The sequence below is a fragment of the Lutra lutra genome, chromosome 12 (genome assembly GCF_902655055.1).
Source record: "Lutra lutra chromosome 12, mLutLut1.2, whole genome shotgun sequence".
Taxonomy (NCBI): domain Eukaryota; kingdom Metazoa; phylum Chordata; class Mammalia; order Carnivora; family Mustelidae; genus Lutra; species Lutra lutra.
The window spans coordinates 574,121-588,896 of NC_062289.1; the positions used below are offsets into that span (position 1 = coordinate 574,121).

Consider the following 14,776-nt stretch of genomic DNA (forward strand, 5'->3'; position numbering starts at 1 on the left):
TGTTCCACACGGGCCTCCTCTTGGCTCCAGCGGCTTCTCTCAAGCACGGCAGCCTCTACACCCAGTGCGGGACACGGTTCTCAGGTGCGCAGAGGCCTCCTCATGATGTCGTTGGCTGGTGCCCTGCTCAGGGCGGCCGCAGGATCCACAGAAGCCTAAGTCACCACGGGGTCCGTCCCTGAGGCCAGAGTGGGGGCCCCGGCACTCAGGTCCGGGGACCCCGTGAAACAGAGAGACCGACATGCTTGGTCTCAGGCCTGGCTGCTGCTGGCCTCAAGGAGAGATGGACGCTTCCTGGGCTTTTCCTACATCGCACGGTCTCAGACATGGGAAGGGCTGGAACCCCAGCATCGGAGGGAGGACAAGCGAGCCAGAGTCTGCCACATGGCCCCGGGCTCGGCTGCTCCCACAGCACACAGTTCTGGGGGACATGCTGCACGATCCCGGTCGCTGAGGGAGGTGAGGGGAGGGCTGGCAAGGGGCCCCAAGGCTCCAGAGGCCCGGCCAGCTTGGGTTAGGCGGACCTCGACCCCGGCTCCGCAGGAGACGTTCCGGTCTCCATGCACCTACGCCTTGCTGGAGGTGAGCCTGATTACACAAGATCCACCTGGAAGAAATGAAGCGGCGTAAACGGCGTCCCCAGAAGCACGGCCTCTCCGCAGGAACCACCCTTATTGCACAGATTTGTGTTTTGTTTCTGGAATATAAACTTCTACGCTGAGAATGGGGGAGAAGGGTTAGAAAAACTCGCTTTGAAATTAATAGCTTGCCGGGCATTCTTGAGGGAGTCAAGCCCAGCTCCGGTGGCCCGTGAGCCTGGGGTGGACAGAGCTCCCGATTCGCTGTGTATCCGGCAGGCTCTGGGGTTCCCCCCGGGTCCCCTCTCTTCTCCACGGCCCCCGCCCGCCCCGCGACCTGCACTCCCCTGGGAGGCCCCTTGGCCATGGCGGCTCTGCCTCCCACGGGGTCGGGCGCACGGCAGCCACACACGCTGGGTGATGAGGTTCCCCTAGAACTTTGCCTCAATCTTAGCAAAAGAAACAGGAAATCTTCCATTTTACAAAGTCCTAAAAGCAAAATACTATTTCTGACAATTCAACAGTAACTGCTGGAGAAGTTCTGGGTTCCATCTGGTTTTATCAAACCAAACACCGTTTCCCCGCGTGAGCCTGGAGCGGCTCTGGGCAGGGACAGGGGCCGAGCGGCTTCAGGGAACCAGTGGGAGGCGCGGACACCCGCCGTGCCCTTCTGAGCAAAGTGCTGGAGCGCCGGGGCGTGCGGCCGCACGTCCCCTCCCCTGTGGCGGGCTTCTCCGCGCATGTCTAGGGGCATGACCAGCCTGCCACAGGGGAGGTCCCGGGGACGCCAGTGCTGCTCTAGGACTTGGCCCTCCACACAGACGGCAGGAGCTTGAGGACCCACAGCAGAAAATCACTTAGAACCCGGCAGAATGTTCCACACAGGTAACAAGTCACCGGCAGACTAAGGTTGTCCAGCAAAAAATACTGCTTTATTGGGTCTATCTCCTAACTAAAGGACAGCGGACACAAACACCAAACAGTTCCTTCCCACAGAAAGCCCACCGAGAAGAGGGTCATGCGAGTCCTAGGACGCTGAGGGCAGGCTGAGGTCTGGGCGACGGGCGGGCCGTGGCCGGGGTGCAGCCACGTGCCGGCGTTCTCAGGGCGGTGTGCGAGGGTACACATACGGCTTTCGGGCTTGTGTCCTTCCCGGGAGTCCAACAAAAACGGCGTGTGGTTGCACAGGAGGACGCTGCGCAGATCCTTTCCAGCCTCATGTCGTGCTGTGGGGTCAGGACCCACGCCGCCCGCCCGCGGGTGCAGCTGAGACGTGTTCCATGAGGGGCCTGGACTCCTAAGGCACAACTTTCAGGTTAACCATGTTTTAATGAACCATGCTTTTTGGTTACGTGAAACGACGGGTCCTGGCGAGCAGTCACGTGATGTGGACGGTTGCCGGTACAGATGCAGGAGAAGCAGTGGCGTCTACGCTGACCTGTACGTTCACAGCGGCTACTCGGGAACCCACGGCAGGCGCTGTCTAGGAACCCATTTCTGGTGACTGTTCCCTTAGACGAAGCGCGGTCAGAAGGCTTCTGTGAAGGGAAATCTCACAGCGGAACAAACACGTTACACCCCCTGGACACTCGGCACAGTCGCTTTCCACCTGCCGTTCGGGCACATCTGGGCACCAAGAATGCACCTCTCCCGGCTTTCTGACGAGCTTGGCCCGCCGCACCCCACAGGACAGTGCAGACCCGGTGGACGGGAGATGGGCCCCAGGGACGGAGCCGGGGAGCCGGGTTTTGTCTCAGATGCATTTTCCAGAACGGACACGGGGTACGGCCAACGCGGCAGCCCCTGCGGGGCGAGGGCCGCATATCGCCCCCTCCGTCACTCTGCATTTGTGTGTAAATGCGTGCCGCTGGCCGTGCACACACGCAAACGCCAGGTCGGTCCTGGGCGCACAGACCTCCTTCGTCCCGCGGGGTATCCTGTGCTCTCATCTTACCTGCACCACGTTCAAAGCCAGATTAAAAACAAAACCCCAGCATGCTACAGTCAACAATCCTACAGTTTCGGTAACACGGGAGGGAGCAGGGGACGCAAAAGAGGACGACGGGAAAGATCCCGAAACGCACTGATTTAGATCCCAAAACGTACTGAACGAGGCAGCAGGTCGCACGCTGCAGCCCAAGGGGAGCAGAGAAAGCTCGGAAGCGGGGCTGGGTCTCCTCGAAATGCCTCGCTGGCCGGGGTTCTCCCAGCCCACACAGAAGAGAGCCGCACGGCCACATGTCTTTACAGCTTCGCTCCTACACACGCTCTCCTGGCAGCAGACCCCACGCTCTGCCCCGGGGCACCAGATCGGGTTAATAAGGCACTTCCAGCACTGAAGCAGGGGCGGGGGTGCCAGGGGCCCGTGACAGGTGCACCGGTGGCCCCACCCCCTTCGGTCTGTCCTCCTGGGCACAGAACTACTTGGAGCGTGTGAGGCAAATCTTGGGTTAGCGGGAGCTGGGCCGGCGCCGGGTGTGCATTGGGTGTCCCCGAAGTCCTGGTGTGGGAGCGGGACCATTGGCGGCCGAGCGGGCTCCAAGCAGCTTGCGCGTGAGCTCCATGTGGCCAGCTACGATCAGATGTTGGTGCTGGAGAGATCGTTCCGTATTATTTCATTTACTGCAAGAAAACACAACAGAGTGACCGTTAGGGAAACACCGCTCTGCCCCGGAACTGTTTGTAAGAACCAGAAATCCCATCAGCCACGCCTTTAGCCCGTGAGGAGGAGCCTTCGCCCCGAGGGACTGGACTCCTTCCCACACCCCGCTGTGGGCCCAGGGTGTCCAGAGCCAGCAGCATGTGGCTGCCCGGGGCCCTGCTCTGCGGCTGCCCGGGCTGGCCGCGGTCAAGTTGGCGACACGCTCCCGGTGCTGGTCCGGGGCCGTACGCATGTCTTCCCCCGGCGGGCGTCTCCATGGGCCAAGCCAGCAGGGGCAGCAGAGGCATGTCCTGGAGGCCGAGGCCCAGGAGAGCCTCTCTCTCTGGTCTCATGGTCGGACAGACCCTGTCCGAGAGGTGGACCCACCACAAGGCAGCCGGGGCCTCCCTTTGTTCAGGGCTCTTCCGTCATTCCCGCTTCCTCGCCCGGGACCACTATCCGCCGGTGGCCTCTGGCAGCAGGAGAGGAAATGAGCGAAGCTGGCACAGGCTGCCGTAAGCAGGCTCCACGACATCCCTCTCCCCACCCCTGGGTCGGCCCCCAGATAGGGCACGCATCCCCATGGCCCACTTTCCCAACAGAACTGGGAGGTGGGGGACACGTGCTCACGTCACGGAACTGCCCGGGCTTCCCTTTGCCGCCCAGATAAACTCCCCGTGTCTCTGCAGAGGCCCCGGCACGTCCCGGGGCGGCCTCCTGCAGCGACCGGCTGGCCCACCTGTCGTCACCCGCACGACCCCCCAAATGCCCTTTCAACACCCCCTGCTATTGTGAAGAATAACAATAATAAAACGTGGCCAGGAATTGTGTCACCGCTGCTGATAACGGAGTCCACTGGCACCAGCTTCACAAGCAGGACACCGGTGGCAGAGCCCCAGGCCCGCCCGCCCGCAGCCCAGCCCGGGGGGAGGGGCGGTGAGTCACAGCGCGAAAACACCAGGAGCGCACAGTGGGCCGGGGTGGGCTCCAGGCCAGCCGGCCTGCGGAGGACACATCTGCCGGGGACACGGATGGGAGGCACGACCCCTGGTCACGCAGCCACACCTCCTCTGAGGACACCACTGACGCACAAGTGGAGACAACGGGAGGGGCTGGCTCGCCGGCCGGCTCGGGGTACCTTCTGAGCGACTGCTTATGAGGCAACAGTGAGGCCCAGTGCGCAGACCCGCTCTCAGGACGACACCTGTCCGGAGGGTCCCGTGGGCAGCCCGTCAGCGGCGGGCCGTTTTTTTGTGACACTCTGGCAACCTGCTAGAGACCCCGACCAGTGCCTGGCCACGGCCCACGGGAAGGCAGGGCACGATGGGTCCCCTCCTGGGCACCGTGCAGCTCACGTCTCTGCTGACCACGCGGCATGCCCTGCCACCCAACCTGGAGTGTGCCCTTGGCCTCGAGCACCACACTCTGCCAGGGTCCCAGGGCACAGTGGGAAGGGGTCAGGCCTGGGCCCACGCTCCTTCCCACGTCACTGTTTGCCTCCAATTTGCACTCCGCAGAGCCGCTGTATCAAAGAACATGATGACAAGGACAAAGAACAAATATGAGCGTCCCTAGGACGTTGCCTCCCCGAGGAGAGGCTTTCTGGCAGAGTGGGCCGGACATCCTTACAACCATATGCGGCGGGGATCGCTGACATGGCAGGGACAGTGGCACACTGCTGTGGCTGGCGTGGCACGTGGCCCCTTCAAGTTGCTTCATGGTGACCCTTCTCATTTCCTCCTGAGCCCTCACCGGGCCATGGGCACGGCAGGTCTTCCTAACATCATTCAGATTCAGCAGGAGGTCCGAGGGCACACTTGGCCATAGGGACCCTGGCCCAGCGCGGGGTGGCTGGGGTAGGCAGCCCAGTCGCCACTGGCACCCCCGGGTCCAGGGCTGCAACGCTCAGCTGTGACACCAAGGGACGAGGCCTCTGGCACCGTGGACAGGTTGCCACTGAGGGATGGGGCCTCCCAAGGACATACACCAACACCGGATCACTGCACTCATTCCACCAGCAAGGACAGGGGTTCAGACCAGAAATCCCATCTAGCAGGGACAGACACCAGGTGGTAAGAAAATTCCCATGGGTGCTAACGTCAGGGAAAAGGGGGGTCTGAGGGCAATAATGATGGGAATATGGGGGGAGCTGAGAGATAATAATGCTACGGAATCAGGGAGGCTTAAGCAAGGCAGCCAAAACTCTCTAGTTTCTCAGGGTTACAGAGACCACAGGACAAATAACACGTTAGACAAGATAAAAGGGGAAGAAGGCTCAGAAGTGGGCTTCCCCTCACTGCCCACTGGGGCACCTGAGCCTGGCAGGGGGAGCCCGTGGTGGGTGGGAACGGGGAAAACACTGAGCCATCTGGGGCCCTCCTGTGTGCTGGCACCTGACGGGCTCTCTGTGACCCCAGCCTGGCAATCAGGAGCATCTCGGGAGAGCGGGCGGCACTCCTACTCCGTCACTGGGATCTGCCGGTTCCTGATGAGCCACCAGGCCTGCCTGCCTCCCAACAAAGGTCAGCTGGACAGGGCAGGTCATCGGACGGCCCTGTGGTCTAGGCCTGGCACCAGGATGGAGGGTCAGGATGGGTCAGACATCTTGGGAGCACAGTCAAGAACCAGCACACATGTGCGAACACCGTCAGACCTGCCCTAGGTCCCCTAGGACTGTGCAGAGTAGCTGACAGAAGGGGCGGGTGGCCGGCGGGATGCGCACAGCAGACACACCAGACTGCGCACACGACCGAGGACAGGACGGCCACAGAGCCACGCTCTCCAGACAGACACAGCCCGCGCCGCGGCCCTGCAGGGAGAGCCATGAGGGTTCCCATCCCCAGACAGACGGCGAGCAGGGTGTGCACATCGGGGCCCCACCGCCCCGGCCTTGCCCTGCTCATGGCCTCCCACGTCCCTTCCATGAGGTCACAGTTCCAGGGCCCTGTGAGAGCGTGGCCGCCCCCGGGGGACTGTGCTGGTTATTTTGGGGGTGGCTTTCTCTGGGACGGCTTCCCACAGCGTCTTCTCTCTGCTGATACTTTCCATCTTCTGATTCAGCTTTTCCACTGACACTCAGGGTTTTCTTAGTCGAGTATTTTGAACTGCAGGTAACATGTGACCCTCGGAGCTCGTCAGAGACCTGAAAGAGGAACCTTCGCTGTGCTGAGTGTCAGATGTCCCTGCGACAGGATGTGGTGAGCTGCTACACCACAATTTAATTTAACGAGAAAGGTTTTTTCCCTCATATTTAAGTTTTCTCTAAAATGCTCCCAAGGTGGAAACTACTGCTTTTTTCCTAAAACTTATGTGGCAATTTGAGTTTTGGTTTTCACCTGGGATCCGTATGCAGGACACAGACACGCCTACACCACCTCTTTGTGCGTAGCTGGAGTGAAGAGAAAACTAGTCTTTTATGACATCTAAAAACTCAGACGTACGCAGCACAGGCACAGCCCTCGCCGGTGCTCGAGGCATCTGCGGATGCGCATGGTACTGTTCCGACCAAGCCAACGGCTCACGGCTATTTATAAAGAAGCAAATTAACTAGTCAGGCGGAGGGTCCTTTCTGAAGCGAAATTTTGGTACTTTCACGTAATGAGTTTCTTTTTCATCACCATTTTGAAAAAAATTGAGCTTAAAACTTCATGTCGGGGGCACCTGGGTGGCTCAGTTGTTGGGTGTCTGCCTCTGGCTCAGGTCATGATCTCAGGGTCCTGGGATCGAGCCCCGCATCGGGCTCTCTGCTCTGCAGGAAGCCTGCTTCTCCCCCTCTCTTACTCCCCCTGTTGTGCTCCCTCTCTTGCTGTCTCTCCCTCTCTGTCAAATAAATAAATAAAATCTTTAAAAAACCAAAACTAGACTTCATGTCATAGTGAAACGAATCACTTCAACCTCCGGCTTCACTCACGGGCTCAGGCCGGACTCTCCTGAGACCGTGGGACTCCAGGGGGTGGGGAGGGCCCGGATCTCATTTTTAGACATTTTTCTTTTAAGCCAAATGTTTCTGAACTCTTGGTTCCCGAAAGCAGCTAAGGTTCTCAAATCATAATTTCAGGAATGAGCCGCTTCCCTTGGTGGCCCAGCATGCTCATGGCCCCCGTGGGTCGTAAGCAGGGGCCCAGGGACTGTCGCCAGCAGCCCACGAGGGAGGGAAGGCGGACCTTGTAGTTACGGGTTTTGTTAACAGAGGGTCCACAGGAGAGTAGGGGAGGGGAGACACGGGCCCTCGGGCTCACGGGGGAGGGGAGTGTGCTCCACCAGCCGAGGGCCGGCACCTGCACCCACCAGTCCCTCTCCTCCCACCCCTCCCCTGCACTCTGTCCCTCTGTGTCCAGCCCTGGGCTGGCTTGCGGGGCCGCTCAGCACACAGAACCTGGTGTCCGGGGCAGAGAAAGGCTGAAGGCAGAGCCTGCACGACCCCTGCAGGGGCATGCGCGTCTTCAAAGCCAACACCCACCCCGCACCCGCTCCGCACACCCGAACACGGCGTTCTCTCTGCTCAAGCTAAAACGACAATGTTTTTAGTCATTTCTCCTAGACTAGCTACTGCCTTAAACGTACGTGTATTTCCACACGAAGGAGAGACAAGTGAGTAGGCGCGCACGGGGTCCGTCCGGCCACCTGTGGCCCAGGGAAGCTCTCTGCGCGCAACGAGGGGGTCCGGCCGTCCCTGTCATGTGGGGCCGGCAGCAAGGCCAGAGGAGACCCGCGGACACGCGACATCAGAACCCTCCTTCAAAAGTCCCAGTAGCGGGCGCCTGGGTGGCTCAGTGGGTTAAGCCGCTGCCTTCGGCTCAGGTCATGATCTCAGGGTCCTGGGATCGAGTCCCGCATCGGGCTCTCTGCTCAGCAGGGAGCCTGCTTCCTCCCGTCTCTCTGCCTGCCTCTCTGCTTACTTGTGTTCTCTCTCTGTCAAATAAATAAATAAAATCTTTAAAAAAAAAACAAAAAAACAACAAAAAAAAACAAAAGTCCCAGTAGCGTGGCCCGGCCATCCCAAGGGCCACACACACGTGAGGGCTCTGAGAGGGCACCCGGCGCTCGCGACGCACAGACGCCTGCACCTCAGAGTCCGCGTTTCGGAGCTGACACCTGTTGGGAGCTCTCGGCCTTGGAGGCCACCTGCTCGTGGCTGTCGTGACGATGAGGGCACCGGGCCTCTTCGAGGCGCCCTGACGTCGTCTCCGGTATCCTCCTTCCGACTCCAAGGGGAGAAGCGACAGTGTGTACGTGCCCACGGGACTCTGAATGACGGGGCAGGAGGAACGTGACCCTGCATCACTGGGACTAGAAAGGAAGCCTGACATGAAGTGTGTCTCTGAGGACGTCGCACGGTCAGCGGGAACACACAAACAGCCTCTGGGAGGAGAAGCAGTTCCTAGAAAGAGGAAGAAGGGACGAAGAGAAGATCCGGTCGGACCTCCTCGTCTCCAGAGGGGCCCGGCCGTGAGCGGACCCAGGTCAGAACCGACCGCCCTGACCCCCCCGTGACCTTCTGACCCCCAGCCTCAGTCCTCTCACACCCACACCACGCCACTTCAGAGCGATCGGATCCATGAACAACGGGAGGCCCGTGACCTTCCTCTAGAAAACCGACGGAAGCTGTGCCATCGGGGGGGCGCACGGCTTGGGGGCTGGCGGGTGGAGACCTGGGTCCTGCTCTCAGCCCACCTCTGCACCAGCTGCAGCCTGAGGGTGTCCTCGTGCGAGTGACGGCCCAGCCACCGTCCCTTTCTGCTCCCCGAGTTAGGGAGTCTTCCGTCCCCTCAAAGGGAGAAACACCCCCTGCTGCCTCGAGTCCCGGGTGCCGAGCGTTGCGCATGGCAGGGAGCTCACAGTGGCCTCCCGGGCCTCCTGAGGACAGTCCCGGAGAAGGCAGGAGATGGGTCTCTCACGGCGCGGCTGGCCTCCCCCTGGGCACAGCGGCCCCGGGTGCCACCCAGGGCACAGCAACGGGAAGAGGGGTCTCTGCCAGAGTCGTGGAGCCCACATGTGGGCTTTGGGGAGGGAAGGACGGGAGGGGCAGGCTCTGGAAGCTTCTACGTGGCGTGGCTGTCCACACCGATGCAGATCCTACATTCTTAGGAGCCAGGTCTTGGTCTGGGAGTGAGGAATCTAGTCCAGCAATGTTACCCCAGCCACACTGCGTCGTCCTTGCTAAAGAAGTTTCTTAGGGTGGGTGAGGACCCTCCTTGGCTAATAACACATGCGCCGATTTTTTAAAAAAAACGTAGTGACTGCTGTAGGCGCGTGTCAGCCTGGCCACACAGCCCAGCTCCGAAGCGCCGCCTCCTTTTCGACGGGTCAGCTCTCGTGAGGGGACCCCAGCCTGCAGATTGTGGAAGATCAACAACAACCGCTCTGCTCCTTGGCCCGTCACCGGCTGCGCAGGGACGCTGTCAGCTTCTCACCTCCGTGTGTTTGTTTGCTCGTTTGTGGGTCTTTATACATTTTACAAAAATTTAGATTCACTTAGTTTCTGACATAGTGTCCAAGGACCCATCGGTTGTGAATAACACGCAGGCTCATCACAACTGGTCACCGCGTCACTTTTTCACAGACAGAAGCACTTTCCAGAAGCCGCCTTTGTCCTTGAAACAGAAGCAACGTGGGCGACAAAGAGGCCGGAATGATCCGCCGGGACTGCGTTTCCAGAGGGTTCCTGCAGCCACATCCGCGCTGCGTCCTGCCCGTGGGCCCCTCAGTGCTCAGGGCCACACCGGGGACCGCGCGTAAAGACAAACAGAAAAGTCATGTGCTTACTCGGTGTTCCTGTGAGGGACAGAGAGACCCATGTTCCTCACACAGAACAAACCATCAGAAACCTTCTTATTTTTAAGGCAAAGCCAAAATAGCTGCGTGAAGAGCTGAACAAAACAGGAAGGCCGTTCTTCCCCATTCCTATAACTAAAAGATAATTTTAAAAAAAGTATTTGCTAACTTTCCCAGAAAATACACCTTTAGCTAAAGTTAGTGTTGTAACCCGAGAGCATAATCATTCAGGCAGACGGTCGTAGAACCAGAAATATCCGCGGCTGGTCGCGTTGGTCGTGCTCACCCCTTACAACGGGCAGGGATCCGGGCCAGGGAGGGGTGCGGACTGTCTCACTGGGACGCCACTCGCAGGGGTGCGAGCTGTGGGCTTCCCGCGGCGCGCAGTTCCCGCTGACCCGGGTGCGCGGGGTCCCCGTGCTGGAGCACGAGATTCCTCGGTCGCAGAAAGCACGCGGTGCAGGGGGGACGCGTGCGAGAACACCACGATTAAAGCCGCGATTTGGAAACTAGGAAGCGAAGCAGAGAAAAACGTGCTTTTGTGCCCCTGGAGCAGGTGTGGCTCTGGGCAGTGACGCCTGGGCTGTGGGCACTGGGGGAAACTGAGGCGGCCTCCCAGGTGGGGTTTTATTGTTTGGAAGAGGCAAGCATCTCACGAAGTCTGCTGTCCACACGCCCCCGTTCGCAGGCTGGCGCTGTGTCCACGGCCCGGCAGGGACGGCGGGCTGGGTGTCCATGTGGCCCCGAGTGGCCCCCAGGTGACAGCAGTCCTGTTGCGACCACAGCAACTCTGAAATGCAGAGCGGTGACATCGCTGAAGCCCCTGCTTTACTTTTCTGACTTTTTCAAAGACACTTTTTGAGGCGGCGGAAAATGAGGCCGTCTCTCAAGTTCCATTAAGAAGCGAGTCCTGCGCTACCTCGGGTGTCCGGGACCCATTTCAGCCTTCACTTATTTTTACCTTTTTAATCGTAATAAGCCACTGCCACGGGGCCTGCTATTTTTGGAAAGAGGGGACGGGACGGTGGAGTCTGAATGACAACAAGTCACGGTTTAAATAAAACATGACCCTCCCTAGTGCGTGTGGGGCTGTCACTGCCGGGCACCGCTGTCACACGGGACTGTCAGCCGTTAAAACAGAATAATTTTCCTGCCTGCGGTGCCTGCTTCCTTATTTAGCCTGAATCCTCCAAATAATGCAAAGGCCCATGTGGAAACTCCAGCCTCCACGGGGACCGGCCAGCCACGTGACGGGGCTCCGCGGGCCGCCCTGCTCCCGACGCACTGTGGCTGGCCTGGGCTCCCGCAGCACCTGGCCCATTTTTTCATCTACCCAAACTCATCCCACAGTTGCTAACCCACCAGCAAGCATTTTCCAGAGCTTTCCTTGTGCTGCTAAAAAATATATTCCCCCCAAATGAAAACATTTCTATTCACACAGAATTAACAGAATTGAAAAAATAAAAGATGAAAAAATGCCCCTTAATTAAAAAGTAACAATGTCACGTGGACAGAGGGAGGGATGGGGTGAGTGGCCGTGCAGGTCAGCCAGGCTGCAGCCTCCAGTCACTCTGTCCGGGGACACAAGTCGGGTCCTCGATGTAAGAGGGGCTAACGATGCGGGTCCTTCCCCTCCATGGGCAGCGGAGGACACAGCCACGCTCCTGGGCTGGCGGCGGGAAGGGCCACGATCTGCCAGCTCAGCCTGCCAGGTGCCCACGACCCCAGCAGCTACCTGGTTTGCCCAGAAAAAGCTGCTCATTATGAAGGCAAAGGAGAGGCTCGGGCTGCCCGTTCTTGGCTTCAGGGGAAGTGAAACCTTCTGACGGGTTCAGTTTGAAGTAAACCCTCACCTTACCAGAGAACCAGTAGCAATTTTCTTAGGTGTGACTGTCACACTGAGGTCACGAAAGAAAGTGGCCGCTTAACAAGGCGTCTGTACCGAGGGACGGCGGGACTCAGATGCGAGGTCCAGGACCTGGTCCCTCACACCTCAGCAGCAACCAGCATGCGGGCGGCTGAGGGAACGGCGCCCCGTCTCACCCGCCCTGACTGCGGACCTTGGCGAAAGCACGTGGGAACCGCCTGTACTGTTTACTACGCTCTCGTGGACGTCTGACTTTGCCGTCATTAAAAACCGATACCGCCTTCAGAGAGAAGCTGGAGCCCAGGAGAAGCTGGTGACGGCCGGTCAGCCTCGGCCTCTGGCCTGCATTCCGGCAGGTGCTTGGAAGCTGAGCCCATCCCACGGCGAGGCGAGGACCACCCCCCGCTGTCCAGCTGTGCACCTGTGCCCAGAGCCCGGCCGGGATGCTGCCGCCCAGGTCACCAGCGCCCCACTCCTGGCTCTGCCGGCCACTTCAGGAAAGGCCAGAGGGTACCTCGCCCATGCACACAGGAGCCCTGTGAGCCACTACTCTTTACCATGGTCTCTGCTCTCTGTCCCCAGGAGATGGAGCCCACCCTGAAGGTAGAAATTGCACCCGAGTACTGAGAAAACTGACCGACAGCAGAGGCTGCTTCTTTATTCTGGAAAGATCTGAACAGAAAGATCACAGGAGGCGAGTGACTCCCAGAAACTCCCAGTTTGGGGAGTGACAGGGCGGAGGAGGGGCAGAGCCACAAAGAGCAGGCCGGGGAGGCGGGTCTCCTGGTTTCTAGGATGTATGGACCCTGGAATGGAAAAGCACCCAAGATTGAATTTTTGTATCGATTATCCAATTATTAATCTTTACAGAAGCTATTGCAACGCCACAGGTAATGAGTAATTCATCACAGAACGCGAGATGCCACAGAAGCCGCACTCCCTGCAGAAGGCCATTAAGTTTCCTGTAATTGCCCGTTACTGGAGCCTTCGTTGGTCCTAATCAAATCAGCAGGACCGGCACGAACGTGCTCTAATTGACTTTATGTCATAAGCACACGCCCCTGGCGATCACCAAAATGAGCAGCCTGGCTGGATCACCACGGTCCCAAAGACCGCGTCCCCGCCCGAGGTGGAGCGGCCATTTCCCATGGTACCTGAAGGGTAGGTGCAAGAGGTCCCCTGAGCGCAGGAGGGGAGCACGCGGTTGGACCCGTGACCACGGGGCGGGGCAGGGCTGACGTCTGGGGCAGAGCCGAGCGCTCCCACCGGCAGACGGAGCCCATGCCTGCCCACGGGCCCCGTCATCCAGAGCCCGCCCACCGTGCGAGGCGGCATTTCCCACAAGGAGTGGAGACTTGCCAGCAGGGATCCAGGATGGATCGCCATTGAAACTCAGCTCCTGTCCTTCTCCTCCAAGAAGTCCTCCCTGAAACACGGCCTGGGCCCTCAGACTCCGGGCGTGGGCGCGTCCTTCACGTGGCAGCTGGCCGCTGCCCGCCGGGAGCACGGTCCTTTCGGCTTGAGCGTCACTCACTCCCGTGCCGTGGGCTTCTCCACCGGCTCTGCCCACTGCCCTTGGGGCTTTCCAGTGGCCAGAGAATGGGCACGTGCACAGGTCCCGGGGCCCTGCGACACCGGGACACAGGGGGGAGTCTGCAAATAGTGACGGCTACGGCCTCTCCTGAGAGCCGCATCCACCCTCTGTGGGGGTTTCCAAGGGACTGAGCACGAGGAGGACAGAGCTGAGGCCGTGGCTCAGGCTGCGGCCACGTCGGTGCCACGCCGGCGGGGCGGCCTCCTGCCTGTGGGCTTTCTCCCGCTCCGTGGGGCACGGACCATCCGTGTGGAAAACCTCGCATCAAGTCTCCGTTCCACTAACTCTGAAGAAGACTTAAAATATGTCCTCAGGGCACGGAGCGGCTGCGTCTCCTGAGCGTCAACTCTTGGTTTCGGCTCCAGCTGGGATCTCGGGGTCGCGGGGCGGAGCCCACGTTGGCTCCACGGTCAGTGGGGAGCGGACAGTCTCTCCCTCCGACCCTCCCCCGACCCGCCTGCGCACTCTTTCTCAAATAAATTCACAAATACGAATAAAGATGATGTCCTCACCAGAAGGCGGTACGTGGGGAGCGAGCGGTTTACACGCATTTGTTCACGACAGGCGGCGACGCACCCCAGACAGGGCTGCAGACTTGCCAGCGAAGCCGCATCCTACTTTGCCGAGCTCTTCCTTGCACGGAGGTGAGGCTGCGGCCGTGCCCCCAGCACAGAGTGCTCCCAACTGCCCCCCACGACGGAACGGGGGTCCCCAAGCACCGTCCAGGGCTGCGCCCGACGCCAGCCCAGCACCACCACGCCAGGCCGCGCGCTGATCCCACAAGCTGCCAGAGGCCTGGATACGCCCGTGCACGTGGCACAGTGAGACGACTCACCAAAAAGCTGAGGTTAGGGGCCCTGGTCAAGGGGACCCAAGATGCTTGAAGAACCCCCCAGAGTGTAAAGACGCTCCCGGTGCCCAGGGTCGCCATCGGCAGGGATGAGTGGATGTTTCCAAACCCACAGCCCGGCTCCACGCGGCCGGGGACACTGAGGGCCTGGGAAGAAGCCACCCAGAGGGTCGTGCCCTTTCAAGCTCTCCTCACCTTCCTGTCATTGAATGAACGTGCTGGGTGCCCCTGCTGAGTGAGGCTCCCACCCCAGGGTCCTGGCTCCTCCCAGGGCAGAGGGGCTCTTCCCGGCTCTAGGAGCCGACACCATGCCCCGGCCCCCCCCCCCAGGGCTCCCCAACAGCAGGCTGGGACTGGGACGGCCACTTACGGTGGGCGCCAGAGCTCCCTGACCCCGCTGCCCACCTGGCCTCGAAAACACAGAAACAGGAAGCAGAGCAGAGGAGGAAGCGGCAGGCCGGGGAAGGGCTGG

The 14,776-nt window shown here is 60.1% G+C and overlaps 1 protein-coding gene across 1 annotated transcript in view; it reads right to left on the reverse strand.

Annotated features, from left to right (window-relative positions):
* Positions 1-1,488: 1,488 nt before the first annotated feature.
* The window catches only part of LOC125082404 (nuclear factor of activated T-cells, cytoplasmic 1-like), a 28,790-nt gene continuing 15,502 nt past the window's right edge, over positions 1,489-14,776 (reverse strand). The window contains exon 4 of the mRNA XM_047697970.1: positions 1,489-3,200. Within this exon, the coding sequence (XP_047553926.1) occupies positions 3,157-3,200 (44 nt within the window). The 3' untranslated portion in view covers positions 1,489-3,156. The remainder of the gene's footprint in view (positions 3,201-14,776) is intronic.